Genomic DNA, 22,996 nt, shown 5'->3' on the forward strand with positions numbered 1-22,996 from the left:
TAAATGAGGTAAATGCTCTTTGACTGAAAAGATAAACTACAGACAGCCACTAATGTTGAATCATATTTTTGATTTAAAGCCATAAATATGCACCTGAGTTGAAAGCAATCAGGTTTAAAGTGTTTTCTGTATTTAATGGCAGCATTTTCGCCGCTGAATCATTTTGTCTATACGATCAAGGTGTACGATAGTCGGCCTGAAAGACAAAGATGGATTTGGTTCTGAAAAGGTTGTGATTGTGGATATGACTGCAATAAAGAAGGCGTTTGTAATGTTTAATTTTCCAAAAACAATTCTCACAAACATTGTCGTGTTCATCCAGGGACATCATTGGAAATCAAATGTTCACAATTATGCTGTTTATTCCATTAACAATGTATTGATGTAACATTTCCCATCATCTAATATACTACTTTCACTCTGACAGCCTGCTGTGCAGCTGTCTGGCAGATTGGAGGACAAAGGCTGTTATTAGAGAATGCTCATCTGGCCAAGATGATATTGGAAATAACTGTCAAAACACGGTCAGGAATGTTGGTAGAAATCTAGAACAAGACCTGACATTCATTCAGACACTGCTGTTTCTACAGTATGTGGTAGAAAATATCTTCAGTTACAGAAAATGCGAGACACTAAATGAATTAAAATGTTTGATGTTTGTAGGAGTAGGAGGACGGCTTGCAAAAAATGACCAGCCTAAGACACAAAAAATAAAGAAGCTGTCAGACACACAGCATCCAGAGGCTCTGCAGCAAACACATAGTCCTGAAGGAGAACCATTGTATGGTATTTTGATAGTGAACAACCTTCTTTTCAACAGCTACATTTGAGGCTTTTTCTTTTTACTATGCCATAAAATTAGCCTCCAATTGGCAGAAATATGCAAATAGGCCAAACTCCACTATTTGCTAACAAATGATCACATCATTCCAGGAAAAGTGACTAGAAGAAATAACAATGCAAACTTGCCACACAGGTATTGATGCTGAACAATGGTTTATAGTTTGGTAGAAAAAGTATTACTTTGTCTCACCAGGGTATAGTGCTTCTGTCCTCAGGCTCAGTGTGTCAGCAGTAGCCTGTTTGTCCCCTTTGAGCAGGCCTGCAGTAATTAGGCTATGTATCCCTGCACTGCTCTAATTACAGCAGCGTGTAGCATGCAGCTTCTTCTCTGCATCCGCCTCACAGTGAGCTCAGCTGGACCTGAGCCAGACCTATAACATGACCCCACCACACCTTGATTTCTGATGGAGACTGGGCTGTCACTATCGCGTGGTTCAAACCAGCACTGCAGCAAGAAATCTACTCCTTCATGATCATTTGAAAATATCTTCTCGGAACAACTCCATAAGTGTTTTCTACTTCGTGCTGTGAACGCATAGCTCTCAGCTGGATTTACCTCATTGTACGAGGAAATACCTCCACATGAGCAGTTTAAGGTCAGTGTGGCTCAAATATTTCGCCGTTTGGGCAGAAATAGCTTATAACGTTTAAGTGTCCTGCTCTATGGAAATAGTCCGGTCAGATCCACTTTCACAGTGAATCAGTGCGCAACGGCGCGCGTGCAGCAAGGCGGCTGTCAGTCCTCTCCATCCCTCCCATTGGCTGCAGCAGGATGCTCGGTGTCTCTCCTGTTTCCGTGATCCTCACATGCAACCGGAGCCGACGGAGCTTCGCAATGGAACGAGAGGGGGAAGCTTCACCTGTAGATATTTGAAATTAAGCTGTTTCACCAGTGCTGAAAACACACGGCACTTTTAAAGTAAAGGCTCCGCGTTCCGGATATCGCACCGCTGCACAGTTGCTGGAAATAACTTCATTATTTCAGTTTGTTTACGGGCGACTGTCGCCCTGTCCTCCGGTTTAAAGGAATACTGCAGGCTGTATGGAGGGATGTTGGGATGGCTTGCACCAGGAGAACCAAAACTTTGGTGTCCACATGCGTGATACTTAGCGGCATGACCAACATTGTTTGCCTGCTTTACGTCGGATGGGTTACTAACTACATCGCCAATATTTATATCAAAGTTCCCATGCCTTTACCGGAGAGAAAGTTAGAGGGAGACAAACGAGGGGACACTCTCCGGATCATGGAGAGGCTTGATCGGCTGGAGAATGTGGTCAACCAGCACATACAAGGTAAGCTTCATTAATTTAACTGTAGCTACTCACTCAATTACCTTACCTTCACAGCATCCGGGCTGCATTAAAGTAAAGTTTTAATATGCGAAGGGTTTCACTTCTTGTGTGAATTCACAACAAGATGCGTGTGTGTGCATTGTGATATTTATGCCGCAGGAACTTCTTCTGTCTGTTTAAAATCAAGTTATTTAGAGTCTGTGATAGAGGACAAAGGACTGTTTTAAAAAGCTGCATGTCCCCATGAGAAGGATAAGTACAGTTAGGCAACATATCTAAAAATGGCACTGCACACCAGCTTAATAATAAGTTGAAAGTAGGCTGCAATATAATATCTTATTATAATTCCTTCATGAATAGGTACACATTTAATAGCCTTACTGTTGAGGGCAATTTAAAGCTCTCCTGATGTACCGCAAATGAAATATGTGCCTTGATTTTAATATTGGGTTATTCTTAGTCTTAGAATAACCCAATATTAAAATCAAGACAACCTGCACATTAAACAGCATTAAGATACCCATATGTCGAGTAGGGTGGTTTTTCGTGAGAGGTACATTTTTTGAATTCATTTATTTTAAGTTCCAACCACCGGAATTCGTTATACTAGTCAAGAAAGACTCTCCTGGTGAATTTTATTCAAATTCCAACAACATTTACCCCTCCCTCATCAACCTTGAAGTTTAACCTCACCGAGCTTCACTTCACCTGATATTCAAGTGTGACAACATTATGCATCCTTTTTGAGAGCCAGAATCCAATAGTGCTGGCAGTATTAAATGCAGTTACAATGAGCTGTATTGTTCAGATTCCACAGGGTTGTCTGATTACGACTGCGGATAAGTTGATTATAAGAAGTATTTTATTGTTAAATAGTAATGAAACTCTGCTTCTTAAACACTTTAACATAAAAGTGGTTCTTACATCTAGGAATGTATGGAATCCTTTATTCTCAAATTCCTTTAAGCCTCTCCTCCACTCTTGGTGTACTGTTACTTTACACTTGATCACACACAGTTAATTTCTCTCCCCTCTGTGCATTTAAAAAAAGCTATTCCTGTCATCACAGGGGGGCTCATTTTGGGCAGGTCCCAATCTAAAAAGGCACGGAGCATGGTGCAGAAGTGAAATGAAGACAGAAATCTACTCATGCTGCTTTGAGCAATAAGGGCGCTGTGCTAAGCTCGGGTAAACATTCCTCCTAGAGGCAGGTCTCCATTTCAGCTTGGCACCCATAGGCATCTAGCTGGGCGGAGCTTTGTTCAGGTGACTTACCACCAAAGTACACGTTTCAAACATTCCTATTCCACTGACAGAAAAGATAATTTCATGCTAGATTTGTGCTTTTAAAACCTCAGCATGTTCCGGGAACATCACATTGATTTTCCACTTTAGTAAGCCTTCATCTGACAGTAAAGATAATTATAGATAAGATTCCTCATAAAAAAAGGTCTGCCTGCAGGTCCTCTGAAGCTCACTATTTAACACGTGATAACTCGGGAGCTACTGCATCATGCAAAGAAAGACGCAAGACCCCAAAAAACTCCAAGTTGTCTTTTTTGGCTTTGGTTTTGTACGTAGAGGTGCTGACTTTAGCAATTTCACATTTTGAGAAAGTCAGGCTAGTTGTTCCCTATTCTTAATGCTTGCGGCAGCTACATATTTACTGTTAAAACATGAGAATACACCAATACACTTGTGAATTATCCCACGAAATGTCCACGTCATCCTTTAGGAACTGTGGCTAAACGTCATAGAATGCCACTTTTAACACCAGGACAGCCATTCTGTAGTTAATTAAAATAAGAAAATAAAAATATAAGTCAAACATTTTCCCTTTTTGCAGTCCCTTTTTTTTTTTACATCATGCACACTCGACAAACATCCCGAACGGCTGCTTTGGGTATTTGTTCTTATAATTTTGCCAATAAATACAGTAAATCTCTATGCTTTCCGTTTTTATAGTTTGGAAGCACAGAGCCACGGACATCAGAAGCTTTTGTGTCTGATGCTGGAGGGGACAGTTAATGTCATATTGATGCATATTTGCAACTGTTCCAACAAAATGACCTGTCACTTTAAGTACGAGGCATATTGTCTGGATATCTCTGATAATTGCTCTGAATGCATCCGCTGCAAAACGAGACCCATAACCCTACTCTGTAAGTGGCCAACGGCGTCAACACTCAGTGTGGGCTTCGGGCAGAGTCATTAGTGCATTTATGACATTTCTAAAAATACATCTTCCTCCTATATCACATTGCGAGACAATCAAAGAAATGGTATATTCTAGCTCTCATAGTTGAGCTCTTTGACTGGCACACCTAATGGAGAGGCTCTTGATGCACTATTCACATAACCCCATGCACTTAATATCAGTGCACTATGAAACCAACATGAGTTCTCGCACCACATAATTTTACTGCATGTGAGGATAAAACATCTACTGCAGCTGACTCACTGTGGACAGTCAGAAGAGATGTCTCTGATGGCAGCGTCACACTCGGGGATGAAACATATTCAGTTTCTTTAACTGTGCAAAAAGGTTAAGTTGCCTGTTATGTCATCCTTATTGTTGTTCTGTTGTTTTTATGTTACATGTGTGTAACTAATGTGCTGCAGGTCACCCTTGAAAAAGAGATCTTTTGATCTCAAGGGGCTTTCACCTGGTTAAATAAAGGCCACAAACAAGTTACCAGGATATAACAACATGGCAACTGCTCATAAAGCAGCTGAGCTCTTTGTTGTACTAAGTCGTACAGTCAGTCGAGCAGAATATATTGGAAAGCTGGACTGAGCAGGTTCACACACGCCCACCAAGAGGGCGGTTTGCTGCACTCTCTACATGTTATTGCACCAGAGAGCGTCTACAGAAGAGTCAGCTTCAACTTCAGAATCCAAATCAAAAGAGCACATTAGATTTTGCATAAACATTCAATTAATCACTGGTAATGATATACACACATTAATGTATATTTTCCTTTTTGATAAACCGTGTTTATCTTTTTCTTTAACTATTGTATATTATATATATATATGTATACAATATATATTGTACAATAACTATTGTTTATATGTTGACCTGGCATACATTTACATACATATACATAAATAAAGCAGTATTGAATTGTAATGGACACGTCTGCAACTAACTAGAATTTGTATTATTTAGCAATCAATTGACTGTTGTTTTGATTAATTGTCTAATCTATGAAACATTTAACATATTTAAAGGCATTCACAATTACTCAGTCACTGCTGCGAGTTCTTCTTAACTAACATTTATCCAACTTTCATTCCAAAACATTAAGATAAACTGTCATCTGTAGAGCAAAAACACATTCTCAATTTATTTTAAGCTCAAAACACTCCAAACAATTATTAATAATTGAAATGGTTACAATTCATTTTCTTTCAATCAACTTATCGCTTAAAGATGAAACCATTATTGAACACACTCAATGCCTCAGTTTAATCGTTTAAAAAAAAAAGGTGATGTTTATGGTAATAAGGCTAGAGATATCCTGATTATTATATTTTCAATGCAGACAGTGTAATCTATGAGTGTGAATCAATAGTCTGACTGACATGCTGTTATATTACTAAAAGCAGCTTGTTTGATGCTTGCTTCAACCTCTGAGGATGTGTATTATCAACATGCGCTCTGATAGGACAGCCAGGAGGCCAGTGAGAGGCATTCATTAACACAGCGCTGATTTAGCTGCAAACGATAGCGACAGTTCTCTAGATTGCTTCAAGCTAATCCAGCCTTCAAGTCAATTGAGAAACTCAGTAAATCAGCGTCCCCACTGATGCGCAGAGGACAGTTACATTTGGATATTTATCTGATGTGACTTTCCAGAGCCACCATGAGGGCAGCTGCAGAATACATTTGTGAAATGTATTGAGCGCTGAAGGAACATGTGAATGCATGGATGTGTGCAGGTGTTTGAATGCATGCTTGTGCAGGCAGGCTGTGGTATGCGGCAGTAAAAAGTTACACTTCCACAAACTTCCACGTTCTTGGAAAAAGGCTCAATACTTTGTGAGAGAATAGTTAAAAGACCCATTTGATACATTTTTAGATGAAGGCAACTTTTTTCATTATCCTTCTTTATGTTTATTACTTAATTTATATTTGATATGAGATGTCTAAATGGGTATACTTAAGGTATTAAATATATACTAAATGTCTTCCAAATATCTCCACTAACAGAAACAGATGGGTAATGTTTTTAGGATGGGCTTCATGTTCCCAGAGCTGCAGTGTTTGCTTGCAGTGTTGATTTGGATGTTTCATTCTTTCATGCAACTTTTTTCTCCAACACTTTTGGAAGCTTGAAAGCTCATTTTCTGTTTCTTACATGGTCTTACAGATAGTGCATGATTGTAGATTTATTTCACAGGTGATAATTATTTATAACAATGAACCCTTTGTAAGCTTGTTTATGTGTTTTATTTTTATTTGAGTATTTACAAGAAACTAAATAGATAAAAAAATGCCCTCCTCTTAATTAATGGGGTTTGACTTACCATAGTGGCACACATCAGTCAGAAGGCTCTGGTGTTAATGAGCATTAACTGAGTGTCTAATTAGGGTGCATGAGGGGCAGGTGATGGGGAGCAGCAGGAGCAGCTGAGGACTGCTGCTGGGTGCTGACTGAGAGGTAGGGTGCGCATGAGGTGGAAAAACCCTAGGCTGCCAAGTAATGGGCACTTCATTAGAAACACCTGTAATATTTACTGAAATCCAATACAGCAGTTCAGCAATAAATCATACCTTTACAAATATAATATTGTTAAGGAAGACGGAGGAGTAGAAGCTCTGCCATGTGTTTGTGGTGATCACAAACAGGAGGTATTTGGGTCCTTGGGGTATACTGAACTCATCCAATCTTGTGAATGGCTCATTTATCGTGGGTTTATCGTTAAAAAAACAAAAACAAGGTTTCAATGGAAATTCCCCCAAAAAAGCCAATCTGTCTTGAAAACTTGAATGAGCGACGAGTGTTTTGGAGTACCCATTATATTGTAATAGACATAGCATGAGGTCTGAATTGTTTTTAAACATGCAACAGTTACACACAATACATGCATGCTTTCGAGACTACATTTAAAAACAGTTTATATACAAATAGATAAAATATTTTTTAAGATAATGGCAATACCAATATTGATATTTAAACAATCTAAGGAGTCAACAGCCATGCTTGTGTTAGCATTAGCTGATGTCAGCAGGCTAATTTACTCAAAACATCAATGCTACAGGTTACGCAATACACCATCCCACCAACAGAGACTGATGGGAGCATCACCAATTTAGAGACTACATTTAAGATCAGCAGTATTTTACAGTTAAAAGTACTTGTCAGTCTCTCTGGTGTGTTTAAGTGACGACAAACATTTTTGGGGAATTTCTGTATTACAGTTTCACATCACATATCGGCTAACTGCTAACATTGGCTGATTTATCAGTTAGGCTCCACCAGATTATGTGATTAAATGAAAACATTTATTGAGAGAATATTTCCTGTTGGCTGAATTTCATGACCTATTCAGTGAGCAGCAAGGTAGGACAATGTGCATATTTAGAGGGACAGAGAGATGTATGCAAATTTGAGAGCTTTTAATAGACCCTTAAAGGTTTTTATGAATTCATCACTGTGCACCAATTGTGCGAATCAGGCATCTGTGGAATTAGAGTAAAGAGAAAGATGCTATGCTGTTCTGTATAACTGATAAATAAGAAATAAATGTAACCATGGCCTCTATAAACATTCTGCTGTAGATTTATTGCAAGTCTGACTCATCTGTCAGCAGTTTGCCGCCTGTAGGCAGGATGCAGCCGACGTGAGAGGGAGAGAGAGTGTCTGGGCTGAGGAGTGGGAATATAAAACAGGGAGATATTCTGGTTGGTAATTCCAATAAATCGAGAATCTATTGAAATCCAAAGATATGAATGCACTGGAGATTGTTTGGTAATGAAAACAATTAATTATTCTGACTCCTGTGGGCCAAGTCATCACGATGAGAATAAATTAGACGTGTAAAAGCCTCTTACAAGAGTGTCGATTTAAAGGTCGTCCCCTGACAATTTACACTAAATAGATCAGTTCACTCTTGCAAATGTCCTCAGTATAGTTTATTCCCCACTGATTTTCTGTAGCCACAACAAAAAATGGAAACAACCTTTGTAAGTCAGACTGAAATCAGGTTTAGCTGTGACTGTATGAGATTTACATCTCAGCTCAAGCTGACAACAAGCCATTTATCTGTACATTGGTACACAGTGATGTTCTGATATGAAATGCTCAGTCTTGGTTAAGCAACACTATAAATGTTCTCTGGATAAGTTTACAGCTTCATAGGGGCTGTCACAATCGTTAGATTAGATTTTAGTTGACGCTTGATTGTGATTACCGATCTAATTGTCGTTTTCTGTTCCTTTGATGCCACACAGCAGTGCTATTGTTTTTGACTTGCACCCACGCCTACATCTTTGTTGTTGATTTCTACGGCTTAGCTACTCATTGAAATGATCCAGGTGTTGGCAAATAGATCTATTATAGATAGTTTGTTCTTAAAAAACCAACCTAATGCAACATAATGTTAATGTTACATTTTTTTATCTTGAACAGGAGAAAACCTCTGCGGATGAAATCTTTTCCAGTAAAACACTTGCTGAACTTCTAGATATTTAAGTTATCAGTGAAACTAGTTAAGCTGACTTTAGAAGATAGCTGGCCCTCCATCCTACGGCCTGCTTATTTATCTCATTGTACTGGTGTTACTGCTATGTTTGTTTTGGAGACGGGGAGATTGCTTAAAGTGGCAAATTGCCTTGCTGCAACAACTGGATATCTGTTATTTGAAGAGTATAGTTGGAAAAACATTTATTTTTCAAATTAAATATTGTGCATTTTAACTGTATATTTACCACTGGACAAATGTAATGTTCTCTTGTCCAATCAGATGGCCATCCCCTGTCTCCCACCACTCTCACTTGCACTGCACACTAAGCTATTCCTGGACCTACTCTTATAACACCTAACACATATTTTATGTGTATTATACAATAAAAAAAGCTTGCTGGATGTGACACCTCCAGAATAATCCTTCCCCAGAGCCGTCAAACGCACCGTTACACCTGTAGAGGAGACTCTCCGCTGTAAGTCAAAAGATACATTATCGACATCTCTCTGTCATCATCTTGCTTGGGTAAGCATTGTAAATGATCCTGTATCAGCTGACACAGACAACAGCTACTTGTCTGGACAGCTTTTTTTCCCCATTTTCTTTTTTAAACGTGGGAACCTTGTGCTCAGGGTGAGGGGAAAGCACATATTTCACTTTGTTGCCACATATTTAAAATTCCCTTGATTGTGGAAATCCAGAGATTATGCGTAGTGATCACAGTCGGCTTAAATAATTGCTATGAGCCGATTATGAATTAATTGCGATATGCCTAGAGCTGCATTCAAAGATGTTTGACCAGTGTGGGAAATCTCTGATGGTGTTTCAGCAAGTTCAGTAGTAGAAGGGACACATTGAAGTGCTTTGTTGTTTCCTGCTTTGTAGTTTTAAAGCAGTTGTTCGTCTCACTCTCCTCTGCACTTTCTTTCTCATATTTAATGGCCCTAAGTGAGGACGCGTGCTCTGGTTCAAACAAACCCATGCTATTATGTACAAAGTGTTTTCTTCTGCTTTATGAACATTGAGACATTTGCTCATGCAGTCGAGCAGTCGTTTTTAAAAAAAAAACTCATCTGACTCCATGATCCAATCTGTCAGCACACATTTTCAAACCCATTGTATAATTCAAGCAAAAGTTTTTTGCCTCTGGTTCGAGTGTAAGCTGCAGAAACACTACACTTCTACATATGTAAATATATGGACTTTAATGCCAAAAAGCAAAGTAACAAACACTGATTGATAAAAGCATTATTAGATAGAGTAATGTTTAAAGACCATTTAATCAAATGGAATTGTAAACACATTAACATTTTAAAAGCTATGAATGAATATTAGGTTGAATTTATTCACATTGTTGTAGACAAATTGACTATGGTAACTGCTTCCCATATTGCATTACAGTTAGTTTATAAACATGTAGACTTACTGCACCGTGTTTGTCATGTATTGTGGGAACTTGCTCGCTACTATCTCATTTGCAACAATAACCCATTTTATACTGATAATGTGGGGCAGTGGCTCAGTCTGTAGGGATTTAGACTGGGAACCGAAGGGTCGCCGGTTCACGTCCCGATCGGACCAAAAGAATACGGAGTGTGGACTGGTATCTGGAGAGGTGCCAACTGGCACCCTCTTCACTCTCCTTCTCCTAGCCTGCATGTGGTTCTGTTTGAGCATTTATATCCTCTGTTCATGTATATCAAGCTTGTGTGTGTAATGTGTTTAAACATGACGGAATTAAACAAGAATTGTTCCCGTAGGGGATTAATAAAGTATTTCTTCTTCTTTCTTCTCTTAATTTTATTCTAGGGATGAAAACGCAATGCATGTCAATTTACTAGCAAACCCTTCACAGTTTAATAATCAACAGTTTGAAGTGGTTACTGAGTGTGGGCACTCAATATACAACTGCGTTACGGCTTACATCGCCTACATCAGCCAGTACAATAAGACTGCAAAACAACATCCATTTGAATACCTCTCTAATGTGCAGATTGGAGTATTGGCAAATCCAATAATCAAGCTGTCTGTAAAATAACAATGGATGGATTAGTCGTTAATATTAGTTTTTGGTTGATTGACTAATTTACTTCTCGATTACTTAACACAGCTTAACCAAGGCAAACAAGGACACTAAAAACAACAAATAAAAGCAAATATGCCAAGTACACTTTAAAAAAAGTAGACGTTTAACTGAGCCTTACTTTATATTAAGAACACATACATTTTTTTTTTTTTTATTCTACTATTTTAACAATTAGACGGTTTATGCATCCGAAAAACAAATAAAATGTGTAGAAGCGGGAGGGCAGAAAGCATACAGAGGTAGCCCTCCCGTTAGTCACCCAGTTGCAGGACATCAATAAGTAAATCAAAAATAAAATGTTTTCATGTGCAGTCAGTAAAAAATCCAATCAGTCACAGCCTATCAAAAAACGTCAACATAATTCCACAACATTGTGACTACATGATTTTTGTTGACAGAAGTATTTTTTCATGCGTTTTATTAAAGCTTCAGTTTTTCCACTCTGCTGTCCCCTCTGTAAGACAGTGGACCTCTGTCGTCAGTGTTCGATTCGTCATTTTTGAGTCGGCTGGTCTCGATGTGAGGTTACGGTGGGGGAGGGTCGGTGGGTATGGATTACAGGGTGAGACTCGATGAGACAGAAGAGAATTATCATGGCCTCGAAATGAGATTCATCAGCACTAACTATAATTGAGATCTATCAAAATACATTTTCCCAACCTTCACTCACCATTAATCCATTGCTGATGTAGAAGAATCTCAGCTGTCTGCCACAAAGTAATGCATTTCCAATCCAGAAAATCTGCGTGCACGGATGTTGTGTTTAACTTTTTTCATTAAAGGGTGTGCTGTTAAAGGACTTTCCAACCTCGGATGTCAGATCATCCTTGAATGCACCACCCATGTTAATTGTAATCTCTGCAGTTTATCACACTGAAGCTTTGTTCCCTCAGAAAGGTATTTTTTGGCGTCTTCCTGTGATTTGTAATAATTGCAGAGGTTGTCCATGTTTTTCATCTTGCCTAAATCTGCCGGGTTTGTCATTTCTGAAATAAGAAATGAGCAAGAAGGATTTATGACTCACGACTCTGGTTGATTTAAAAATTACATAACTGAAAACATTCTGAAGCCCGTATATGCATGTGTGTTTGATATTTCTTGCAATGCCCTACAAAATAATTACAGTTCAAATGTATTTTGTTTTGTTTTTATGAACCAACTGACACCCATTTTGAAAAACAAGAGGGAAATACAGTATTTATTTTTGTGTCATATATTGTTTTTCAAAAACAGATTGTCCGTCGCTTTTTTCTTCTCTCCAGAAGAGTCACAGGCTTCATGTTCCACAAACTGACAGTGATACAAGTCTCTCTTCCTCACAGCAGGCTTTGCTTTTACACAACTGCACTTATTTTACTTGCACCCACATTACTTTAAATGTTGCAAATCAATTCTCTCTTATTTGCACCATCCTCATCCAGATCAAATTTAAGTGCATGTACAATAAAGATGGAAGCATTCTTCAACAGGCAGAGATTGCTTGAGTTCACAAACAGAGTGCCGAAGCCTCGTTAAATCTTGTTATGAATCACAGAAAGTAGCCGTTAATTATATTCATGTTTGAGTTTGGCTTATTATTGAAGGATAATTAATAACACATTTGTCGATTAGCATTTCTACTTTCTGGCAAATTGTATTCATGTTTGAGCTCATCTTTCGGCAGATGTTGTGTTATTATAATAATAATACATTTTTCAGCATCTCCACTTTTCATAAAATCAAATTATATCTTAAATTATAGATTCTCACTAAAATGTCAAGGTTTTATAATTGCTTAACCAATTTAAAGGATGGAGAAAACCACATTCATGGACAAGATTTATAGAAAACAGATATTTCTTAATTAATATTTTGTGATAATTTTTTGAACAACTCACTCACAATCTACCCCTCTGTATTGCGTGGATAAACATTTAGAACCATTGTGTAGTTAGTATATAATATATATAGAAAAGGTGTCACTTGAGGGAAGTATCCTATTGGTCAAAGTAGTAAGATGAGTCTCCAAAGTGAGATTCACCTCCTGTGCTCATGAAGTTTTTTACGACTCTGTCAGGGTTTAAATCATTGTGTGAAACTTTAGATCATGTTCGTGAAATAAACACGTTGTAAAAGATTTGTATTCCACAACCACTCAACCTTTTCCTCACAGGACTACATTTAAGACGCTGTATGGTCACAGTCAAAGATCGTCTGGAGTATCTGTAAAATGTTTCTTCAGGACTCAGATGTCCTCTTCTGTTTCTGACACACGGAGTGTCGAATGCCTCAAGGTCATGACAAACTGCAGGGCTCAACGCTAACTTTTAAATGTGGTTGCCAGGCTGGCAAAACTGAAAATACGGTCACCTTATATTTTAAATAATTAAGATACTATACAGTTATACATCAACTTAATAATGGAAATGTGACACAAAAGAATGTTCAAATACTTTATTACAATAAGTAATTAACACAATTATTTGACACCTAAGTGGTAGTAAACTTGTCCACCCTCAATTGCTGGTACACTGCGAGGGGGACCCAAGTTCTCATCAGCAAAAACATGTCGGTTTGCTATCCTGGCTCCAAAATGGTGGAATGAGCTCCCCATTGACATCAGGACAGCAGATAGCTTGCACATCTTCCGGCGCAGACTGAAAACTCCTCTTGTTCGACTCCACTTTGAGCGATAGAATTACTAACAAAGCACTTACATGTATATACTAATAAAGGACCGGCTTATCTATAGCCAGTTGAGTAGCACTTGAAATGTTTTAGCTCTATGAAACCTGATGTACTTATATGATTCTGTTTTCTCCAAGTTTGTATCTTCTTGGTCGAATGCACTTATTGTAAGTCGCTTTGGATAAAAGCTTCAGCTAAATGTAATGTAATGTATACAAAATACCAGTGGTGCAGCTGTTGTCATGTTCTTCAGAGATCCCTCAAAAATGAATTGAGCAAGTCACTAGTTTCTTGGTCATCCGCTGTCTCCCTTTCAAATGTGGGTTTTCTTGACCTTTTTGCTGATCCCCAACATAGATCCATTGGCCCTTCAGCATTGAAGTCTTGATTGTGGTTCTGTCATTGGCCAGACTAATACATTTAAAATGTGTTATATTTCTATGCCAATATTTTCCTATGGTAAAGTTTTCGTTTTTTGCACTTTTATTTTGGTAGTAATAAGATCGGGACTTTTATTTTTGAAGGAACTTTTACCGGAAATGAATGGACAACGGAGCAGAATGTACTTAACCCACTAAAAGTCTTTATTTTTAGAATAAGATAGAAATGGATTTAACTTCTGTTTGACGGCTATCATACTGGAGAAATATGAAACTGTAATTGTATGCAATCATTTATGGCATTAATAATTAATATCTAATTGTTAACTGTGAATGGTTTTCATTTATTTAACATTAGAAATGTATTAGTCTGGCCAAACTTCATGGCAACCTAAAATCCCTCTCTTTCCATACCTCAGATAGAAGATATGATTGGAGACAAAACAGCCAATCAGAATTGACCTTCTCGAGTTCTCCGATTTGGTTGGTTTTGTGGCGGACCTATCATGCAAAATGCACTTTGTGATGTCCTTTATACATAAATATGTGTCCCCGGTGCGTCGGGGAACTCACGCAGCGTCAGAAAATAAAACCCTTTCTCTTTTCCTCCGTACCCAAATCTTTTAAAAACAGGGGTACAACGAGCGGATACAGATTTGCTGCCAATCTGACGTCACATTTGTAACGCTGTGCCAACTTGAGCGAGCCCGCAGGCGAGTATACGTGCATCGCTTTCTGGCTCCGTAATCATACCAATGCACGTGCAACTTAAGTATCAGGTTCCGACTGGTCACAACAATAATTAAATATCACTCGTAATACAACAAATAATTCACATTTATCTATTTTGGGGAGCACATTTTGCTGTTTGCTGTCCTTATTTCTTCATGTTAAAAACTGGTTGCCACTAATGGCAACCAAAGGCCAAGAAGTGGTTGACATTTTTTCTGAATGGTTGCCAATGGCAACCTGGCAACCGTTACTGTTGAGCCCTGAACTGTCGAGCCACTTTATGAGCAGCCTGAGTCTTTCTGCCTTTTAAAAACCTGCTTACTGCGTACATAGACGTGACCTACAGCTGAAATGATAGGTCAACACATGTAACCATTTTCTACATGAGTAGGTTTTGGAATGTTGCAAAAAAATTATTCTAGCTATATTTGTCCTATATGATATTAAACAGAATATCTACTTATTTGGGATTGTTTTTTGCACAAACAAATAGTTTCTTAAGCAGTCACTTTTGGCTTTAGATAGGTCTGCTATTTTGAAACTATAGTTTCCGATTTGTTTATTGAAAAGACAGTAAATAAATGAACAGTATTCATATTCATTAGATAAAGTCATGATTTAAATAAGCTTTGGTTGCTGCCCTCACGTCATTGTTTCAACCAAATAACTTATTGGTAGCAAAAATATCTTTAAATACTAAGAGATGTTTAACTGTCTTTATTTTATATTTTTACTTCCTCAAAACAAAGCAAACATTTCTATTAGCACACCATTCATATGAAAGATACAGAATTATATTTAGTTCGGCCATCCGGACAATAACAAAATCAATCATTTTAAAGATATTTAACATGTTATTAAAGACAAAAAAGTACAGATACACGTTTATGTATACATAAATGTAAAGCCAATTACTGCTTGCATTTGAGTCGTAGTAAGTTAAATGTTTATAACAAGTCCTCTTTTAAAGAACTCAAGACAAGATGAACAAAATAACAGCAAAGGCAAATAACAAAAGATGTAAAGGCCTCTTTGAAGAAAGAATAAAGTCAAGTAATTGGAAAGCTAGAACTTACATGCCACTCTGTACCTTTTTTCTTATTCTGTATTGCTTTAAATTAACATTACTGTGAGCACATAAAGGATTTTGATCAAATTGTTAAGCAGTCGTTTCTGCATTCACATCCCCACTTCCTGGGAGTCATCAAATATTCACAAACGTCTTTTAGAATGGAAATGTTTTGCATAAAAGTAGATCTGATTCATTGTTAGGAGCTTGGTTTATATTTGCTTGGGGACTTCTCAGATGAACTGCGTACTGATGAGAACAACAGTCTGCCTCACAGCTCCAGAATCATTTCTTTACAACACTCTCAGTTACCGTCTGCAGTCGTCTCAAGGTTGACCTTGTTGCTTTCAGAAAAGTGCAGCGTTTGTGGTCACAAGATAATTTGCCTCTTTTGTTGTAATAAAGACAAATCATGTTTTTATTTTCTCATTAACAAATCCATAAACATAAAAAAAGTGGTGAGTTAATGTGGATGGTTACACATTAAATATGTTTTAATGTCCCCTTTGTCTCACAAGACTGCACTCCTAAAAGGCTTGGGGAGTGCCTGGATCTTCTGACAAAACATGATAGGGGGAGCGCCGTCAGGCAGTGCTTTGTCAGTCCGCTACAGAGGCAGCGGCTGCCATCAGCAGCGGCCAGCAGCCATTCTGCCTGTTCTGAGGTGCAAAAATGCTTTTGTGGAGCATCTGCTTTGCGGTGATAAGGACAGGGCTGTTTCACACTTGCAACCCTGTTCAGAGTTTTTGAGCTAATTATATATCTCATAGTATTGTTGTAGGAATTTTTGTGAGATAAAATTCTCCCTCAACCTATACGTCATGACTCATGGGAACAGAGCAGGTTTTAAAACGTGATGAAAAGCGCAAGAGCACATCTGCTCCGCTGTGATTACAGAACTGAAACACAGAGCAACTACACATTTCTGTACAGAGAGCTTTCTTTGCCAGTGCCGCTGAATCAGCAGCCTCAGGTTCGACACATGGACTCGCTGGACTTCTCCAACTTACTGTGGCTCTACAGGCTGAAATGCTTCTTATTGAAGACAGAAAATGTGCTGTTGGTTGGTGGGTTCATTTTGGGCGCTGCGTTTTAACCCCTTGTTTTATGTTGCCTGTAGCTGCATGCTGTAAAAAACATTCAGCAACCTTTCGCTGCTTTGTGATGAGAGATTAATCAACAAGTGTCCTTACTGTTTTCAACATTTAAACCAAGTTATGGTCACTCGATCTGTGCAACATTTGCGTTTGCAATAAAAAAGAGTTCCTCATATATATATATATATTAATTAAAGAAAAAACAGTGTTTAACCAGCTTAGAGTCGGCAGAATTAACTGTTGCTTTGTTCCATATTTGGTTTTAAACTCTGATTTTCTACATTCCTTTATGTCACTTTAATCAATGAAAAACGTGCCATACGAGTGCCGGGTTTACCGGATTGTATCCGTAGCTGCAAGTTTTGAAATGCAGTCATTTGAAAGAGAACCAGCTAGCTAGAATGTACTTTGCACAATGTAGGACACATCATTTAGTTTGTGAGAAATCCAAATGAAAAGGCTTTGAACTAACATCACCATAAAATAACCTTATCCCTTCATCAAGCTTTCTTAACTAGCTTCCACTTTCTGAGTGAAAGCCATAGAGTTCCCCAAATGCTGTAAAGGGTATTTAACCAGCGCAATGTCGGATTGGAGAAAAAAGGGCGGGAAACATTTCTTGTATGGATGTCTGTAAGCTACTCTTCTATGACATGCTACTCTCAGTAAAGCTACATTGCATCTCCTGCACAACATTGACCTTCAAATATGAGATTTTCAAAAACGGTTTTATTCTCGTTTTAAAAAAAAATTCATATTTGACAATTGTGGTTGTGAAGGAAGGGACAATAGCACAATACTGTCTTTCAAAAAAGTAATGTGAGCTTTTTTCTTGAATGCTGCTGTGTCTAAGGACAGAGAGTGAATGCTTTAGAGTCTGTAAAGTCCCTGGAGACAAATGTGTGATTTGATATATTGAGTTATATGAAAACAATTTCAGTGATTGATATTTCACTTGACCTTTAACATGGTGAGTTCATCCCTTGTCCCAATAAGATAAACTCTTCTTGTTTCTGGTCTTTCACGCCTTTTTCATCACTGGCTGCCTATTTTCAGTTGAGTCCTGATGAGCCTTATTTCTGGCCTTCAGCTCCTTTCTTCACCTTCAGCATGATGTGAGATGCAACACATTCAGCAGCTGCTTGTGCAAATGGAGACAGCCTGAGGAAATTTTTTCTCCATTTCCTCATGAATGATCATGCCAATTCACACTTGCATCTGGGATCGGAGGTTTTATATGACGGAAACCAATGTTAACAAAATGCATGTCAATTATTTTATTTACACTTTTTTTTTTTTTTTTAGACTTTAGCCTCTTCCAAAGACAACTCTTTCAGTATATGTTGTATTTAACGCCCGAGATTTGTACCTTTTATCCCCAACAAATAGTGGCATTTCCATCGACAAGGGAGTTACTATAGCTTCAAAAAAAGCTTGGAGCTGGGCGTGTCTGAAGCTTGGGGATTTTATTCGAGCACCGCGACCAACAACCAATCACATGAATGTCCCGCCCCCGGCATACAAAGCAAAAAACCCCGGGGATTTTATGCGAGCAATATATATATATATATATATATATATATATATATATATATATATATATATATATATATATATATATATATATATATATATATATATATATACAAACTCCCCAAGCAGGTGAAAACCTACCAGTTTCACCCACTGTCTCTGCCACCTCCCTCCATGCCTGGTTCCCCCGGTTTGTATCCCAGTAAATAGTTCTGGTCGTAAATAACCGGGTGATTTGCTACCGTAATTTCTCGTTTGGAATATGAGGAAATGAACTGCGGTCTGGCTCTCCCAGCTCGCACGCGGTTTGATTGGCTAGCGATTGAACTGTCAGATTTGCATAAACGGGATTTGATTGGCTGACGCTGGCTACTCCGGCGTCTCCGGCTTCAGAAGTTGAACATTGTTCAACTTTTGCAGCCTGAAACGCCAGGAAAGCTCCGCTCTGCTACCCACAATTCAGTTTGGCGAAAAGCGAGGCAACGTGTCATCACCAGTGCTTGAATTGGGCCGGTACTCACCGGTACGCAGTATCGGCACTTCTCATTTTTACCCATGTAGTACCGGCACTTCTTACTGAGTACCGGCAAGGTGCCGGTACTCAGTAAAATGCCGGTACTCAGCCGCCGGCAATATACGTATATATTGTAAACGCAACGCAGCGCAAATGTGGGTCTGACTCTGCCTCACAGAGGGTGACTGGCTGTCTACATGACGTGGCCTGCCGACATTGCCACTTTCATACAGATCATACTAATGCCCTTGATTGGTCTCTGTGTGTCATTCAAGCTCGGGAGGGTGTGTGTTGGTGTATGTGTGGCGCGAGCGAGCGAGAAAGCGCGCGCACCGGTTACGTGTATTGTTGTTAGCATCTGGTGCTAGCTAGCTGCGCTAACGGATATCAGGAGCTGTTTCAACAACAAGGTGGAGGGAGAGTCCTTTGCTGTCAGACTGAGAGGCTGATAACTACAGCTCTGGTGAGGTAAATTACTCTCTTGAGTCTTTAGATAGTTAACTTAGTTTAAGTTATCTCAGTGGGTCTCAAACGGTTCGGTCACCATCTATGTAAACACATATTTCCATTTGAGGGGGTAGTGATTAGTAAAATATGCATGAATAATACAAACAAAATGTTAACTAGGTGAAAAAAGGTAAGATAAACTTGTTGAGAGCTAAAACTAGTCTTTGCTGTTGCCTCGAAGAGGAGCAGGGGGGAGAGGAGGGAGACAGGAGAGGCCGATTCAGGAGCCCAGACACACTCACAACTATAAATGAACCAAAAACAAATAAATAAACAAGTTTCAATGTTTTTTCATATTGGATATTGTATGTTATTGGTTATGGCCATGTACTTATGATTTTATGATTATTTAAATGTATACATTTTTGTTTCATATGGGTGTAGTCTCTTTATTTCCCCCTCAAAATGCACCAGATTGATGCATTTAAGTCCAACATTTAAAAAAAAATCTTACCGGGGGAGCATGCCCCCGGAACCCCCTATAGGATTTGAGGCCCGGCCCCACTGTTCCCAAATAGATTTGCAATTTTTTTGAAATAGTAACCCATCTCCATATGTTTCTTTTTGGGTTGTAGATTTAAACTAGAGGGCTATCACTTTGTGCAGCAACGCTATTGACAAATAAATCCAGCAAAATGGCACAAAAAACTGGTAGTGGCCTCAGGGACGAGGAGTCATTTAACCAGCCAGTAGGAGTCAAGCTTTACTTTCTTTTATATCCATAAAGAAAAAGTAAATCTGTTTACAGTTGTTTCATTATGGATGTTGAGAGGTATCCATATATCTCTTCATTTTGCTCTCAAAGTGCACCAGATTGATGCATCTAACTTCAATATTTTAAAAAAAATGTTCCCGGGGGAGCATGCCCCCGGACCCCCCTAGACTAGAGGGTGTCAGGTCCACTCCCCACTTATAAAAATAGCACTTTACCACTGCACCCCCTCTAATCTCAGATGCACCCTGAGTCATTTTGTTTAAGTACAGTAAGCCTTTCTAAAATATACAGTAAAGAGACAAACCCACCAGCATTATAGGATATACTATGACTTTGTGCGAAATACTTGTTGATGATTTAGAGTACTGGCACCTTTTTTATTCCAATTCAAGCACTGGTCATCACCCCATTCAAAGTGAATGGGCAGACGCGTTGGAAACCGTTTTTGAAGCTGTCGAAGCTGTAGTGTGGACGGGCCGTTAGTCTTGATTTTCTTTCCCAGGAAATCACTTCGCTATCTGGTTTATTGCTGCATGCACCCTCAGTCACAACAACAGAACAAGTGACAGAAATGTAGTCACAAGTTAAAATTTGAATCTGTCTATTTTTGTGGTCGACAGTTTGGACACACATTGGACACATGCAATATGTATACCAATACTGCTGCCTTAAATCATTCAACATAAGCCACAACATTTTTTTAATGTATTTCCTGGACCTTCCATCAATCTGTCTTTCAGTTACACAGCTCTTAATTTGCAGGATGCCACATGTTTCTCTACATGAAAGCAATAAAACAAGGCGAACAGGAGAAAATAAAATCCCAGATGAGATCAAAAAGAAACATCAAAGGTCTCATTAAAAAATGTCTCCATTAAAGGCAAGGGCAAACAACAAATATGACATTGACTTAGCTGAGAAGCAAGTGTGGCAGATGTTAGGAAACAGAAATGTCAAATAAGAAACCACATAATGTGAGCAAAATACATTTAAATAAAGCTCATATTGAAGCTGCTTTTATAGTGATTCTTCTCTTGTTGAAGGTCTGTGTAGTGGGAAAACTTTTGATAAGATAAACATAAAACTATCCAAGTTGTGCTTGTTCAAAATATCAATCATTATGACAACACCTCATTACATTTGGCACTTGTTGAAAAAAAAACAATATTCTTTTTCCCAATGATGAGATGACACTTCTAATTGCAGTAAATCATGAACATTCGGAAACACAATTTCATGTGTAACAAAGTACATTTCTTATGTGTCTATTTGGTTGAATTTCTTAGTTCCTGGGTTAGACACATTTCCAGCAGTTTTTATCCCTCCTCCACAGTTTGACCCACAGGTTATTTCTTCTTCTCTAAACAGAAATGGAAGAAATCTTGATTTATATTGTTGTCCAGACCTTACTTGCAGATGTTGAGAATGGATTGTCAGTTATCAAACCTTAAGAGCTTCATCCATTATTCGTCTTGAGTCTATTCTACGATCCCATTTTCTACTTCTCAGCATTTGTCTCACTTTCTCTCCCTTTCTTGTCAGCGTCTCTTTTGCAGCAAGTGAGACACAAAAAGCCCAAGTTTCATCCTCTGATATAGAGATGTTTCTGGGAGACTGATACTTGTGTCAAAGGCAACCATTAAGCAGGAAAGTGCAGTTGATCTGTGGCAAGATAAATATATATATTCCCATTTTCCTTACCACTTCTATAAAATGTGTTGTTTTTATGGACAACACAGCTTCCGGTCTTCTCAGACCCGACCGTATCCATTTGTGTCTCATATGCACGCAAAACTCGGACTCAGAACTCAATGGGAATAGTTGGCGTATGATACTGTAAGCACGCAAAATCGGACTTTAGCGTATCTATTGCACGCATTTTCCATTGTGTAAAGTCGTGTCATTTGTACGCAGACTGAAGAGAGTGGGTTGGTGTTTACATGCACTTAAGTAACCAGATTACACTTTCCTTCAGCAGTAACCTAAATTCTGAACCTAAATATCAAAAAGCCTGGGAAAGGGAATCAGAGAAACCTGATTTCCCCGGTCAGATATATTTCTTCTAGCCATAAGGTTTCCAATTGCATATTCAATGTACATGCCCATGAGTTCATCTACCACTGTGGCAGGACGCAGCCTTGTGATTAATTACATTTCATCAAAAGTCTGAGTAAAACTGAGGGGAGCCTCTAGGCGCACATATATGTCAGCCTCCACTGCTAGGCACTGGTCTACGTGTATTATTCAGACTGTAAAGAAAAGGTCTGGCTCCGACTACAGAGAGTCTCTTCTCTGACACACACCAACTATCTCCTCAAGATGACATTCATACCCATAATTCCAAACAGCACACACATTTGGAGGAAACATCATGGCATGTTGATTACTTATTTTAGGAACAGTTTGCTAACATTATGATACTGAATGTTTTTGTAAAAAGTTCCCCGCAATATATTTTGACAATATTGGCTTGTGTATTACAATATACAATCTTAGCTACTTGAACATTATTACAATATTGTATTTTTAGGCACTCTAAGCAGATAGACAGTGCATCCATGCTAAATGTGACATTTTGCGTGAACTTTGCTTGATCTTTCCCCCGTCTTAAAGGTAGGGTATGTAAGTTTGAGAAACCAGCTCGAGATCGCAAGAATTTGAAAATACACGACCGGAGAAAATCTGCTACTACCTTATAGAGCCCCTCCTCCAACACGCACATGACCAATGAGGGCACGAGATAAGTTTGTGCACCAGATGGAAGGCTCACAGGCAGGTAGGCCATCCAGTTATTTTAGCCGGGCCGGCTAAAATGATTGGTCGTGCTTTTTACAGTACTACGGCTTCCACAGATGACATTTTTT

General features: G+C 38.6%; 1 protein-coding gene across 2 annotated transcripts in view; it reads left to right on the forward strand.

Annotated features, from left to right (window-relative positions):
• The first annotated feature begins 1,362 nt into the window (after positions 1–1,362).
• galnt18b (UDP-N-acetyl-alpha-D-galactosamine:polypeptide N-acetylgalactosaminyltransferase 18b) overlaps positions 1,363–22,996 on the forward strand; it is a 92,052-nt gene continuing 70,418 nt past the window's right edge. The window contains exon 1 of one of the 2 annotated variants that reach the window (XM_079662905.1): positions 1,363–2,139. In XM_079662905.1, the coding sequence (XP_079519031.1) occupies positions 1,902–2,139 (238 nt within the window). In that variant the 5' untranslated portion in view covers positions 1,363–1,901. The remainder of the gene's footprint in view (positions 2,140–22,996) is intronic. The other variant, XM_079662904.1, reaches the window with a different exon arrangement.

The sequence above is a fragment of the Notothenia rossii genome (assembly GCF_949606895.1).
Source record: "Notothenia rossii genome assembly, chromosome: 2".
NCBI classification, from domain to species: Eukaryota; Metazoa; Chordata; class Actinopteri; order Perciformes; family Nototheniidae; genus Notothenia; species Notothenia rossii.